Here is a 15,629-nt window from a genome sequence, read left to right as displayed (position 1 = left end):
CTACAAAGTGGTGTCTGTAACGGAGAAACGTTCAAAGCAGAGGTCTGGAAAACCAAAGATGTTAATGGGCGCTTAACAAAAGCACGGCGAGTCGTTGGGCAAGGCCCCTGTTATCATCGCAACAGGATCTCCAACGTGCCGGCTTGGCTCACAGAACTGTGACTCTCCAAAGCTGGATCGTGCTGACACTCTCACTCGAGGTGATGGACGGATCGCAGTCGATCATTTCTCTGCCCAGCTGGACGTCTGTGTTGGTAGTGCTGACACACTCGTCCGTCACACTGGAAGGTGTGTGTCCACTGGTTGCCTCGCCACCTAGCAGAAGATCATAAAGAGCAACGATGGACCATCTGTGAGGAATTGCTTCCGCGATACGAGGCTGATCGCGACAGTTTTTTGTCGAACAACGACGCAGGTGATGAAACATCTGATCATTACTTCGAACTGGAAGGACTCGCCAATCCATTGAGTGGCGCTACATCGCCTCTCCTCTGAACAAAAAGATCAAAACCGCATCCTAAGCCATGGCGACGGTCTTCTGGAATCCTCAAAGGGTTGTTCTGTTTGATTCCCTCCCTCATGATGCCATGATCAAGTCTGAAGTCTACTGTGCTCAGGAAATTAAAGAAAGAATTTTTAGCATATTGCGGCCCCGGCAGCAACTGGGATAGACTAATATTTTGAAGAATCAGCCTCAGTTACGCAAATTTTCTGGTCTTTACCAGGTTGCGGCTAAATTAATCTAGCCTTCTTCAGAAGCATAAAATTACTATAACATGCCAGAGTAAGGCACAGTCAATATTAAAATTAAAACCTATAGTACCGTGGTTGTTGATGTTGTGGTCTTCAGTCCTGAGACTGGTTTGATGCAGCTCTCCATGCTACTCTATCCTGTGCAAGCTTCTTCATCTCCCAGTACCTACTGCAACCTACATCCTTCTGAATCTGTTTAGTGTATTGATCTCTTGGTCTCCCTCTACGATTTTTACCGTCCACGCTGCCCTCCAATACTAAATTGGTGATCCCTTGATGCCTCAGGACATGTCCTACCAACCGATCTCCTCTTCTAGTCAAGTTGTGCCAGAAACTCCTCTTCTCCCCAATCCTATTCAATACCTCCTCATTACTTACGTGATGTACCCACGTAATCTTCACTATATTTCTGTAGCACCACATTTCGAAAGCTTCTATTCTCTTCTTGTCCAAACTATTTACCGTCCATGTTTCACTTCCATACATGACTACACTCCATACAAATACTTTCAGAAACGACTTCCTGACACTTAAATCTATACTCGATGTTAACAAATTTCTCTTCTTCAGAAACGCTTTCCTTGCCATTGCCAGTCTACATTTTATATCCTCTCTACTTCGACCATCATCAGTTATTTTGCTCCCCAAATAGCAAAACTCCTTTACTACTTTAAGTGTCTCATTTTCTAATCTAATTCCCTCAGCATCACCCGACTTAATTCGACTACATTCCATTACCCTCGTTTTACTTTTGTTGATGTTTATCTTATATCCTCCTTTCAATACACTGTCCATTCCGTTAAACTGCTCTTCCAAGTCCATTGCTGTCTCTGACAGAATTACAATGTCATCGGCGAACCTCAACATTTTTATTTCTTCTCCCTGGATTTTAATACCTACTCCGAATTTTTCTTTTGTTTTCTGTACTGCTTGCTCAATATACAGATTGAATAACATCGGGGATAGGTTACAACCCTGTCTCACTCCCTTCCCAACCACTGCTTCCCTTTCATGCCCCTCGACTCTTATAACTGCCATCTGGTTTCTGTACAAATTGTAAATAGCCTTTCGCTCCCTGTATTTTACCCCGGCCACCTTTAGAATTTGAAAGAGATTATTCCAGTCAACATTGTCAAAAGTTTTCTCTAAGTCTACAAATGCTAGAAACGTAGGTTTGCCTTTCCTTAATCTGTCTTCTATGATAAGTCGTAAGGTCAGTATTGCCTCACGTGTTCCAACATTTCTACGGAATCCAAACTGATCTTCCCCGAGGTCGGCTTCTACCAGTTTTTCCATTCGTCTGTAAATAATTCGCGTGGTAGCACGTAGAATTATAACTACTTAACTGAAGTCCAGCCCCTGCATCTCTTCACCACGCGGTCGGTTGGCAGCCGCTGAAGGAGGCTAGATTAATTTAACCGAAACCTGGTAAAGACTAGCACATTTGCGCAAATGAGGCTGATTCTTCAAAATATTAAATTAAAGAAACGATTTTAACGTGTTCGTCGCCGTAAAAATGCTAACTAACGTCTCCGTCTTCTTGACAACGCAAGGCCTCACATACAGGGTGACAATTTTTGAGCTACATGAACTAAAATCGTCTTAACTTCTGAGAGGTTTGCGTTAGGACGTTGAAACTGCATGGTTAGCCGCGGGGCGTGATTACTGTGTGGGCATGCATCGTTTAGCTTAGCGACGAAGCCCACTTTCATTGCCGGCCGCCGTGGCCGAGCGGTTCTAGGCGCTTCAGTCCGGAACCGCACTGCTGATACGATCGCAGGTTCGAATCCTGCGTCGGGCATGGATGTGTGTGATGTCCTTAGGTTAGTTGGGTTTAAGTAGTTCTAAGTTCTAGGGGACTGATGACCTCAGATGTTAAGTCCCACACTGCTTAGAGCCATTTGAACCATTTGAGCCACTTTCATTTGGATGGGTTGGTCAATAAGCAAATGTGGCGCATTTGGGGGACTGAGAATCCACATTTCGCGATCGCGAAGTGTCTTCACCGTCAACGAATGACTTCGTATAGTGGAATGTCCAATCACAGAATAATCGGTGTGATATTCCTTGATGGTACGGTGTCTACCGAACGCTAAGTAAAGGCTATGGCTCCTATAACCCAAAGTAGCCTTGATTTCGACAAGATGTGGTTCATGCAAGACGGAACTCGACCCCATCGAAGCAGGAGAATGATGTCCTGGAGGAGCACTATGGGGACGGCATTCTGGCTCTGGGGTGCCCAGTGTCCACTGGCATGGGCCTCGATTGCCCGCCGTGTTCTGCCGATCTGAACACGTGCGACACCTTTTTGTGGAACTATATTAAAGACGAGGTGTACAGCAATAACCCCAAAACCGTTGCTGAGCAGAGAACAGCCATTCAGGAAGGCCATCGACGGCATCGACGTTCCGACACTTCAGCGGGTCATCAAAATATTCGTCAGCGCCACATCATCGGCAATGGAGAAATGGAAATGAGCGTTTGGCGTCATTGTCCGGTAGGCCCCTTGCGGTTCAGGTCCGGCCTCTTGGTGCAGCTCTTATTACATTCGACGCCACACTGGGCGACCTGCGCGCCGGATGGGGATGAAATGATAATGAAGACAACACAACACCGAGTCCCTGAGCGGAGAAAAATCCCCGACCCAGCCGGGAATCGAACCCGGGCCCGTAGGACGGCAGTCCGTCACGCTGACCATTTTTTTGCCTTATCCATTATTTTTATTCCACAAAAAAGTAACAAAAATGGCTACAATTAAATGACATAAATAAGGCAACAGATAATTGCAGTCATAAATTACAGAATTAATAGTATGAGGAATCATATTCAGTCTTTAGGAGTAGCGCATATTTAGCACCTTCACTGTCCCCTTCAACTGGTGGCAGTTCAGCATGCACATTTTCTTCTTCTGCATCCTGAGGTTCGTCATCATCATTTCCCAGACCCAAATTACTCATTCAGTAAAGCCTTGATGTGTGTTCCTTCCAGGGTAAACTACGTGGACAGAAGAGCAGTCCCGAACAGCGACATCGCAAAATCCTTCACTGCCTTGTTATGTTTGTCAGTTCCAGCCTTCTAAACGCATCCTTATGGAGTTCAAGATCTTCCTTTATATCAGACACCAGATGTTTGCCGTCATATTCTTGTATTTGCTGTACTACTGGTTTACTTTTCATGTGTGACTTGCAGGCGAGGTTAGGGTCGGGAACGTGAACCAACCCATTCCCTCTCTACGAGGAATCCAGTTCCTCACCTATACCCATTCTGTTGAAGACAATTCGGAGCATGTTACCATGTTTCTTATTGTGATTCTGATAGTTAATTGTTTCCTCGAATTCATTTTCCGTATACATCTTGTATTCAATATGTTCATCGCTCCCAATATTGTTAAAAACGTAACTTGTATATTTGCCCATTAACCAAATCACTGCGTTATTTTTTGCTTGAGGGTAGACACTTTCTTCTGGCCTGAAGAAAATGTTAGTCGGTACATTGTTTGCTGAAGTTCTTGTTTCAATTTTCTACCTGGTCCACCTCCAGTTGATAATCCGATCTCCACATGTGTAACGATGAGGCACACTATCAACGAGGTTGCATTTGCTGCAGAGGTTAGTGCCACTTAAACCGATGGGAAAAAGACGCTCAGTTATCGGGGCGGGCATAACCGGCAATGATGGCAAGCATATCTAACGCGCCATAATCTAATTACGAATATCTATATTGACCTGTATATACTGAATAAGGTATGTGCACACCGTAGTTTGTAAGTAATTTACATTTTCTCATGTAATTCAGTAATTGTCACCCTGCAAGTATGCGCACCCAAGAGGAGCTCACAAAACGTCATTGTTCTTTCTCACACACCCTACAGCAAGAATCTCGCCGCTTCCGACATCCATCTGTTTGATCCAATGAAGGATGCATTCCGCGGAAGCAGTACGTGGATGATGCACCAAGGCGCAGTATAGTGGTACCATGCGGGCATACTGGCCCTCCAAGTAAGGTGGCGTAACGCCGTTACATTGGACGTAGATTATGTTGACAAAACTGGATTTTGTAGCAAAAAGAGTAGAGAATAAGACACTGACCGAAGAAACCGGAAGACCAAAATATAATTAATATAGGGGAATAAAATTTCGGGAATACATTTATGTCGGTAACACATTTCAGTGATCAACATTGCACGATTATAGCTTAAGGGGAGGTTTACTATCTTTGGCCCAAAAGAAGCATGTTCTTTGAGAATTTTTTTCTCGAGCTATGTTATAGATATTAATTTCAAATTTGGTCTAAATCTTTATTAATATTTCCTCTACAAACTGGAATTTTGTCGACCGGAAATGTCGAAGAGCAAAGGCCGTTGGAAAGAAACAAAATTTCAATGTAGAACTCCACGCGTGGTATGTCACAGGTTAGCCGGCTCACCTGAAATCAAAATTGAGTTGACGTTAGCAAAGTATACAATATTCTTTACGAGTTGCACCTCGTTTAAGTTTATTTGGACCATAGGAAACAAAATGGCGGCCATTTGAAAAAATAGGGTTTTTATCGATTTTCCGATTTCGTCGGCGAAGCAAAAATATTTAGTTGATGGATCGGAATAAAAGTGGTACAACTCCTAGACAATTTTGCTAGCTTCATCGGAAACAATGAATCATGCCCATCGGTTAAGATTTGAAGTTACCATACCGCGCGATAGAAAAAAAGTCATTTCGTGAAAAACGCATTTCAAGTTTTGACTGCATATAAATGCAATATAATGCAACTTACGTTCAATTTGCTATTCCGGGTGCATAGACTATTCCTTCCTCATAGAGGGCGTTCTGCTCGATCTGGGCCATCCTGCGCTGCTCCAGAACCGCTGGTACGGCCGGTGACAAGCGGTTTCCGGCGGCTCGAGTCCGGTGGTCGTCCGAATGCTTGGTGAACTGCGTCGAATAGAGTCCCAGGGTGACGTCCATCGTTGTCATGGTCTTCAGAATTGCTGAATACCCTTCGTGGAACCTGCTCACTGCTAGGAAAGTCGCAATCTCCACAGTGTTCACACCAAAATGCAAATGCGTCGGGGCTAACTTCCAAACACACGCATTCAAACTTTCGTTTGAATTTTGTGTATTTCCTCCCAAGCACCGGTACAATAACTCGTCCTCTGAAAGAAAAAAGCTAGTGCGCGAAAAAGGCAGATTTCAGGCAGTTGCATTATTTTGTTCAACCGCGAATAAAAACATTTCCGTTCCGTATTTGGAGAAACTGTTTCAGAGGTGGATTCTAAACACTTTTATGGATCCAAAAATGCAATTTTAAAAAAATCGATTTTTTGACCAAAAGATAGCAAACCTCCCGTTAAGGTAAACGCCGGATAATCGGTTGCAAATGTGAGACGCTGGTACATTAATAACCGGATTCGTTAATAGTGTTGTACAGGTGCCAGACGGCAATTTGTGGGATAGAGTTCCATGCCTGTTGCACTTGGTTGGTCAACACGGTGACAGTTAATGATGGTTGTAGATTACTCTGGAGTTGTCATCCGATGATATCCGATATGTTCTCGATTGCAGACAGGTCTGGTGATAGAGCAGACCAAGGCAACGTGTCGACACTGTTGGGTTACTACAGCGACATGAGGACGAGCGTTATCCTCTTGGAAGACCTCACCTGGAATGCTGTTCGTGGAATGGCAGCACAACAGGTCTAGTCACCTAACTGATGTCCAAATTTATAGTCATGGTGCGCGGAGTAATCACGTCAGCGCTCCTGCTGTGATACGAAATTGCACCCAGACCGTAACTCCAGGTGTAGGACCAGCGTGTCAAACACACGGACAGGTTTATTGGGAGCACTCGACTGGCCTCCTCGTAACAAACACACAACCATCGCTGACAAAGAAGCGGAACCTCTTTCCATCATCAAACACAACAGACCTGCACCCTGCCCCCCAATGAGTTCACGCTGGACACCACTGAAGTCGCATATGGCGGTGGTTTGGGGTCAGGGAAGTGGGCGCTACAAGGCGTGTTGCTCGGAGCTGTCTTTGAAATAACAGATCTGTAACACTTCTTTGTGTCACTTTGATGCTGAAATTGCTGCTGCGGATGCACCAGAGCCATACACCGATCGTTTCAAGCAAATGCCGGGATGGTTCCTTTGAAAGGGCACGGCCGATTTCCTTCCCAATCCTTCCCTAACCCGAGCTTGCGCTCCGTGTCTAATGACCTCGTTGTCGACGGGACGTTAAACACTAACCACCACCACCACCATACACCGAACGCAATGGTCTTCGCTCTCGGTAGTGCTACGTGGCCGTCTAAAACCCGGTCTTTTGCGGCCGTACATCAACGCCTTTGAGTAGCTAGTGGTCCGGATTTCATTTTAATTTCGCTGCGGATATTCACAGGTATTTAGTGGAAGTTTGTGCAGAGCGTGCACCGCGACGAGAGTCTGCTCCTGCAACATGACGACGCTCGTCCGCATATTCTGTCCGAAGAGGCCTCTTGAGGCCTAACAGTACCGACCGACCATCGCGTAATCCTCTGCCGATGTGGATATGGAGGGACACGTGGCCAGCGCACCGCTCTGCTGGCTGTTGTCAGATTTCCGTGACTGAAACCACTGCTTCTCAATCAGGTAGCTCCTCAATTGGCCTCGCAAGGGCTGAGTGCACGCCGCTTGCCAACAGCGCTCGGCAGATCCGGACAGTGACCCATCCACCTGCTAGTCGAGCCCGACAGCGCTTAACTTAAGTGATCTGACGGGAAGCTATGTTACAACAGCGGCAAGACCGTTGCTCGTTCTCTCTCTCTCTTTCTGTGTCATCAGTCTTCTGGATAGTCTGATGTAGCCCGCCACGAATTCCTCTCCAGTGCCAACGTCTTCATCTCAGAATAGCACTTGCAACCTAGATCCTCAGTTATCCGCTGGATGTATTCCAGTCTTCCTCTACAGTTTTTGCCCTCTACAGCTCGCACTAGTACCATGGAAGTCAATTCCTGATGTCCTATGTTCTATCATCCTGTCCCTTCTCGTTGTCAGTGTTTTCCACATATTCCTTTCCTCTCTCATTCTGGACAGAACTTCCGCATTCCTTACCTTAGCAGTCCATCTAATTTTCAACATTCATCTGTAGCACCACATCTCAAATGCTTCGATTCTCTTCTGTTTCGGTTTTCCCACAGCCCATGCTTCACTACTATACGAGGTGCATTGAAGTTCTAAGGCCTCCGATATTTTTCCTAATTAACAACTCACCCGAAATCGATGAAACTGGCGTTACTTCTCGACGTAATCGCCCTGCAGACGTACACATTTTTCACAACGCTGACGCCATGACTCCATGGCAGCGGCGAAGGCTTCTTTAGGAGTCTGTTTTGGCCACTGGAAAATCGCTGAGGCAATAGCAGCACGGCTGGTGAATGTGCGGCCACGGAGAGTGTCTTTCATCGTTGGAAAAAGCCAAAAGTCACTAGGAGCCAGGTCAGGTGAGTAGCGAGCATGAGGAATCACTTCAAAGTTGTTATCACGAAGAAACTGATGCGTAACGTTAGCTCGATGTGCGGGTGCGTTGTCTTGGTGAAACAGCACATGCGCAGCCATCCCGGACGTTTTTGTTGCAATGCAAGAAGGAATTTGTTCTTCAAAACATTTTCGTAGCATGCACCTGTTACCGTAGTGCCCTTTGGAACGCAATGGGTAAGGATTACGCCCTCGCTGTCCCAGAACATGGACACCATCATTTTTTCAGCACTGGCGGTTACCCGAAACTTTTTTGGTGGAGGTGAATCTGTGTGCTTCTATTGAGCTGACTGGCGCTTTGTTTCTGGATTGAAAAATGGCATCCACGTCTCATCCATTGTCACAACCGATGAAAAGTAAGTCCCATTCGTGCTGTCGTTGTGCGTCAACATTGCTCGGCAACATGCCACACGGGTAGTCGTGTGGTCGTCCGTCAGCATTCGTGGCACCCACCTGGATGACACTTTTCGCATTTTCAGGTCATCATGCAGGATTGTGTGCACAGAACCCACAGAAATGCCAACTCTGGAGGCGATCTGTTCAACAGTCATTCGGCGATCCCCCAAAACAATTCTCTCCACTTTCTCGATCACGTCGTCAGACCGGCTTGTGCAAGCCCGAGGTTGTTTCGGTTTGTTGTAACACGATGTTCTGCCTTCATTAAACTGTCGCACACACTAATGCACTTTCGACACATCCATAACTCCATCACCACGTGTCTCCTTCAACTGTCGATGAATTTCAATTGGTTTCACACCACGCAAATTCAGAAAACGAATGATTGCACGCTGTTCAAGTAAGGAAAACGTCGCCATTTTAATTATTTAAAACAGTTCTCGTTCTCGCCGCTAGTGGTAAAATTCCATCTGCCGTACGGTGCTGCCATCTCTGGGACGGATTGACAATGAACGCGGCCTCATTGTAAAACAATGCGCATGTTTCTATCTCTTTCCAGTCCGGAGAAAAAAAATCGGAGGCCTTAGAACTTGAATGCACCTCGTACAATGCTGTGCTCCAAACGTTCACATAGAGATCGGAAAAAAACGGCTGCCGTTGATGAAATGCTTTTTAGGTAATGCCATATTCACTACATTTTCCTGAGTTTGCCCCTTCTGATTACCACCTATTCTGGACTAAGAAGAAAGCTCTGCACGAACATCATTTCGCAGATTTCCCGGAGCTGCAAGCAGTTGCCCTGCGGTGGGTGTGACAGATTCCAGAAAAGTGGTTTGGAAAGGACCAACATGAGTTAAACAGGCCAAGCCACGAGAATAGGATGGATATGGTAGTACCTGGAACGCCATTTCAGCGATAGCAACCCTGCTTTCCCCACTCGTATGGAGACGAGCGTAGTTGTATTGCGTGAACATTATTCGTATCAGTGCCCACTCTCCACACCCTGCCACAGTGTTTACACCCCCGTCTCCCATAGAAACCACGTCGTGTAGTGCTCTCTTTGATCATCAGATTCCATGCTATACGCTCCTGTGCTGACAGCAGATGGGAAAATGGGTTGCAGGAGGATTGGGCAGGGATTACACTTGTAGAGACTCTTCTGCCACATACGGTTAGACCAAAGTACTACACACTTGCAAAGAATCAAATGGTGCACCATGAATTGTGGTAAAAAATTAAGCATAAATCGATATGGAATGCCACTCACAATACACTGGAGTCCAAAATGGAAATTTTGCAGTGTTGCTTTTATTTACTGCCAACGGCCTTGCCGCAGTGGTAACACCGGTTCCCGTCAGATCACAGAAGTTAAGCCCTGTCGGGCTGGGCTAGCACTTGGATGGGTGACCATCCGGTCTGCCGAGCGCTGTTGGCAAGCGGGGTGCACTCAGCCCTTCTGAGGCAAATATAGGAGCTACTTGATTCAGAAGTAGCGGCTCCGGTCTCGTAAACTAACATACGGCCGGGAGAGCGGTGTGCTGGCCACATGAACCTCTACATCCACATCCAGTAACGCCTATGAGCTCAGGATGACACGGCGGTCGGTCAGTACCGTTGGGCCTTCATGGCCTGTTTGGGAGGAGTTAGTTTGTTTTTAGTTTTTGCGTTTATTTTGCCACAGACTATATGATAGTATTGTAGAAATACTGTAAAGAATACAGAACGTAAACAATTGCAACATGCATAACGGTAGACACAAACGTTCGTTTTTGCCAACTGAATGAATTTGCACATACTTTCCGACTATTGGTTAATATGCTCAGTATGGGGAGTGACCACGTCTGGCAGCAATACAGGCCTGACAACGACGGGACATGTCGTGGATGATGTCATCAGTCTCATATTGAGGCAATAACGGCCATTCTTCCTGCAGAGCTGCTCACAAGTCTTGGAGAGTGGTTGGTCGACGCTTCCTGGTGCATTCCAGACATGCTCTATGGAATTCAAAACGGGAGAGCGACCAGGACACGCTATGCATGCAATATATTCCGTTTCCTAGAAAACATCAGCCACCTGTGCTCTATGAGGTCGATCATTATCGTCCATCAATACGAAGTCTGAGCCTACAGCACCTCGCAACAGCTGCCCATGAGGCCCTACTATTTTGTGACGATACCTGACAGCAGTTAAACCATGCCGATTCACCCATATAATTTCACGAAGACGGGTCAACTTAATCCTTGCCCACACCGTTAGGGATCCTCCTCGATATCGGTCTTCTTCCACAATGTTTGGGTCCTGAAATCCCTATAGATGCGAAGACGGCGAGAATCACTCTCCATACCAGATGGTTAGTCATGTGGCACATTTTTCTACCGTCCATGTGGCATGTTCTTGACACTAGACGTTCCCTTCTCTAATGACGCGTCAGAGGTACACTTACAGCAGGTGTCCGACAGTAACAGCCACTCTGCCGAAGCCTTCTGTGCACCGTTTGCCTCGACGCAACACGTCCAGTTGATGCTGGGAGGTCAGGTGCCAGTTGCCAAGCGGTATTAAGATGGTACCCTCGAACCCTTGCAGCCAAATAGCGGCCCTCGTCCCTCTGACGACACACACGGTCGGCCCTGCCCTGGTCCTCGACGTACAGTTTCAGTGTCTTTAAACTGTCGCCAAATCCGAGAAAAAACAGAACGATCCACATTAAGCCATGGAGCCACATCAGCTTTCAACTGTCCTGCTTCCATTCTTCCTATGATCCTCAACCAAAGAGAGTCTGGTAGGTGTCTTCTCCCTGCCATACTGCACCGTTTGTGACTGTGTACTCTGAGATTGTGGATGTGGGACTATTTGGTATGGTACGTGTCCTGACGACATCATTGGCGTGGTTGTCTATTGACCAGAATGTCATCCTCCGTGCAGAACACAAACATACGGAAATACGTTAGACAGTTTGTATGATTATATCGTGAATTAGACACAGGACAGTTTGTTAGTTCAAATGGTTCAAATGGCTCTGAGCACTATGGGACTTAACATCTGAGGTCATCAGTCCCCTAGAACTTAGAACTACTTAAACCTAACTAACCTCAGGACATCACACACATCCATGCCCGAGGCAGTATTCGAACTTCCGACCGTAGTGGTCGCGCGGTTCCAGACTGTAGCGCCTAGAACCGCTCGACATCCAGGCCAGCGCGGTTTGTTACTTTACTTTTGGATACCAGTGTATTAACAATTGTCATGTGTATAGTGTAGGTGGGGGGCAGAGCTGACTGCAGTTAATATTCCTTTGCCAGGGTGAATACCCTCAACTTGAATGTCTTTGCTCAGTGTTCCCTGACCTAGAAGACTGCTCCCATGAGTGGAATCTAGCACTAGCAACCACGTGCTCCGAGCAGATCTGATAGAATTGTTAAGCTGGAGTCCTCAGTGTCGCTAACAGAGCGCCATCGTTTAAGCCATTCAATCAATTAATACAGGGCTTCACAACATACGTGCTCGCGGAGCAAGCTGTGAGCAGCAAGGCGCGAGCACGGAGCAGCGCGAGCACGCTACCCCCACTACCGGACCAGAGCGGAGACTGGGGAAAGTCACGTGGGTGACACAACAGCTGCCGCCAGCCAATGTAAATCCGCGGCCACCTGCAGGGATATCACTCATGAATTATTACTGCGACAAATGAAACAAATAAAGGAGAATGTACACATGCCACATAATTTTATTAGCTTAGTGTATGCTTCTACATTCGCATTAATTTGTGAACTGTTATACAATAAAAGGTGTCATTGAAGTGTGGGATTCTCGGTTATCTTGTACTTTTTGCCCTTTACAATTGCGTCTATGTTCGGAGTAATTGTTCTTGTGCATTTTAGGCGCAGCGTGCAGTTTAAATTTCGATCAGACAATGCGTTTCTCACGCGCGTCTTGTTACATTTCATTGCAGAGAACAGTTGTTCACAAACATACGTGGAACTGAACATTGTTATTATTGTAGCCGCCAGTTTGTGCAAACGAGGAAATCTATCCTGAGGGAAGTGTCTGTAGAATTCCAAAATGTTTTTCTTGTTCTGAAAGTTGTCTCTGTATTCTCGGTCACACTGCAGGTCAATAATTTCTAGTTGCAGCTCCGGACGAATCTCTTAAATATTCGCTGAATATGGAGAGAACAGATCAAAATCACTGTCTAGTGCTGTCAGATCTTGAAAGCGCTGATCAACTAAACTATGTGAATAACGTTCACAGTCTTTGTGAACATCTTGCATGGATGATAATTTAGGAAAATGAGCTAGGTTTCCTGTTTGCAGCTGAATCACCCAAAGTGTCAACTTCATTTTAAAAGCTCGTATTCGATCAATGAAATGAGTAATTAGCAGATCTTTACCTTGTAGTAAAATGTTCAAAGTATTCAGATGGCTAGTTAAATCTGTTACGAACGCGAGATCACATTCAAACGTGCGCGCGCATTTCCCCTCCCTCCCCTCCCTCCCTACTCCGCGACCTTGCACCTGCTCGCGAGCACGCGAGTACTCGCGCTCAAAACCGGCCAGTTGTTAAGCCCTGAATTAGTAGGATGGAGCTATAGTTGGTGAGACCCACAAAAAGACCGTTTGTGTTTCTACTGTTTGTTCCCGTTCCCGATTTCGTGTCTCAGTTTCTCCCATGATAAAAGTGGTGGTTTTAGTCACAGATTTTATTTCGATTAATTGTTTATGTCTGCCACTATGATGACGTTTCGGATTATACCAGACAGGTGCTATCAGCAGGTTCAGTATATTCGAAGTTGAGTAACTGTTTAATACTTCAGCTGTGTAGTTAAACCAGTACTGCAGTTGAGCCGGCCCGCTGCTCAGCATGACCCTTCGGCATGATGTTTCAGGGCTTCAACGGGGAGGACAGCGTGCTGCTGCCGCTGGCCCTGGCCGGGGTCGTGCTCGTGCTCGTCATCATCATCGCCGCCTGCTACGCCATCCGCAGACACCGCCACAAGGTCAACCGCCGCCAGGCCATTGGGGTGAGTCTGCACCACCAGCTGACGCCCATCGTCATTGTCATGTGTAAAACGGATGTGCTGGCAGAGTTGACCGTAGTTAATACTCCTTTGACAGACTGGGTACCATCAACTTGAACGTATTTGGTCAGAGTTGTGTGTTACCACAGCCGATGCTGTGTACTGCAAGCAATCTGCATAAATAAAACACAAAAAGTATAGGTATCCCACAAGGATCAGTGTTATGTCCAGTATACTTTTTCCTGTATATTATGGATCTACCCACCCCTAGTGTACTCCAAGGTTATGTCGTAGTTACAGCTTTCACTGTGCTTATCAAGCTACCTAGACAAACTATGACTGGAGCCCACTTGTGTCTGTCAAGTATCATTTTTAGGAGGGTTGTTACTTTTTCCTTATCTTAAGAACCTACCTGCCAGCTGTGGACTCAGATGCTACATCATCAACACAGCCAACAGTTATTGCTTCATATCACAAATTTTGGGCGAAGGTGGATGTGTCCCCCAAAGATCACTATTAGCCCCATTGTGATTTCCTATACATAAACCTACCCACCACTATTTTATTCCAAGACTGAGTCATTACAACAGAAGGTACCATACATCTCATGCCACCTACATAAAGTATGACCTAAAAGTGCTGGTGTCCCTCAGAAATCACTGTTAGGACTCTATCTGGAGGACCTCCAGACGACCAGTGGAGAGTCATGTCATTAGTACAACTGGAACTGTGCACCTCACGCCAAATAAATAAATTGTAAAAATGCAGGTGTCTCCTGAGACTCACTACAAGGATCATAGTTATTTCTCGTGTTTATTAAGGACCTGGACACCACCAATTGACAATGAGGCTGTGTCAGCTGTGTAGGTCAGTTCACCTATATAAATCATGGCTAATTGTATTTGTTAAAAAACATTGAACAGCCTAGATCGCATAAAATATTTATTAATTAGGGCAACCTGTTTCGATAGACTTTGCTGTCATCTTCAGGTCTTAAAAATCTTTTTATTGTGAAAGATATTGATTTTACGTTGAATCTCACGCCTCATTGTCGTGTTATGTGAGGTACGACGTAAAATGAACACGTTTCACGACAAAAAGATTCTAAGACCTGAAGATGACAGCGAAGTCTGTCAAAGCTGGTTGTCTTGAAAAAAGAAATATTTTATGCAATGTAGGCTGTTAAATGTCCTGTAGCAAGTAAAACAACTTTCTTCTTCAGTACTCTCAGAATAAGAAAATTCAATCAAATTATAGTTGTGTGCCTCAAGGATCACTGTCAGCACTATTGCTACTTTTATTCTATCTAAGGATCCTCCCCACCACCAGAGGCTTTCCATGCCATGTCATTAGCACAGCCTGCACTGTCTATGTCACGTTCATAAATAAATTATGAGGTAAAGGTGTAGATGTTTCCCGAGGATCACTATTATCGCCATTCTCATACTTCATGTACCTTAAAACACTACCCAGCATGAATGTAACCCAAAGTTATGTTATTAACAGAACACTGTCCATATCGGACCACCTACAAAATCACAGCCAAATGCACTGGTGCACCTCTGTGAACACAGGTTAGTTGTTACTTTTTCTGTATCCAAAGGACATTGCCACCAACACTAAGCGACCTATGTTATTCAGCATAGTTAGTTTCGTGCACTTCAAGCCACAAGCATAAAATCTGTATATACAGGGTGAGTCACCTAACGTTACCGCTGGATATATTTCGTAAACCACATCAAATACTGATGAACCGATTCCACAAACCGAACGTGAGGAGAGGGGCTAGTGTAATTGTTTAATACAACCATAAAAAAATGCACGGAAGTATGTTTTTTAACACAAACCTACGTTTTTTTAAATGGAACCCCGTTAGTTTTGTTAGCACATCTGAACATATAAACAAATACGTAATCAGTGCCGTTTGTTGCATTGTAAAATGTTAATTACATCCGGAGAT

The 15,629-nt window shown here is 45.5% G+C and overlaps 1 protein-coding gene and 1 pseudogene across 2 annotated transcripts in view; both read left to right on the top strand.

Annotated features, from left to right (window-relative positions):
• The window catches only part of LOC126106518 (syndecan-like), a 479,376-nt gene that overhangs the window by 349,442 nt on the left and 114,305 nt on the right, over positions 1 to 15,629 (top strand). For both annotated transcript variants that reach the window (XM_049912846.1, XM_049912845.1), the window contains one exon: positions 13,538 to 13,672. In XM_049912846.1, the coding sequence (XP_049768803.1) occupies positions 13,538 to 13,672 (135 nt within the window). The remainder of the gene's footprint in view (positions 1 to 13,537; positions 13,673 to 15,629) is intronic.
• LOC126106939 (5S ribosomal RNA) lies at positions 9,976 to 10,093 on the top strand (annotated as a pseudogene).

The sequence above is a fragment of the Schistocerca cancellata genome, chromosome 10 (assembly GCF_023864275.1).
Source record: "Schistocerca cancellata isolate TAMUIC-IGC-003103 chromosome 10, iqSchCanc2.1, whole genome shotgun sequence".
Lineage (NCBI taxonomy): Eukaryota > Metazoa > Arthropoda > Insecta > Orthoptera > Acrididae > Schistocerca > Schistocerca cancellata.
This window is presented reverse-complemented; position numbering and strand designations above follow the sequence as displayed.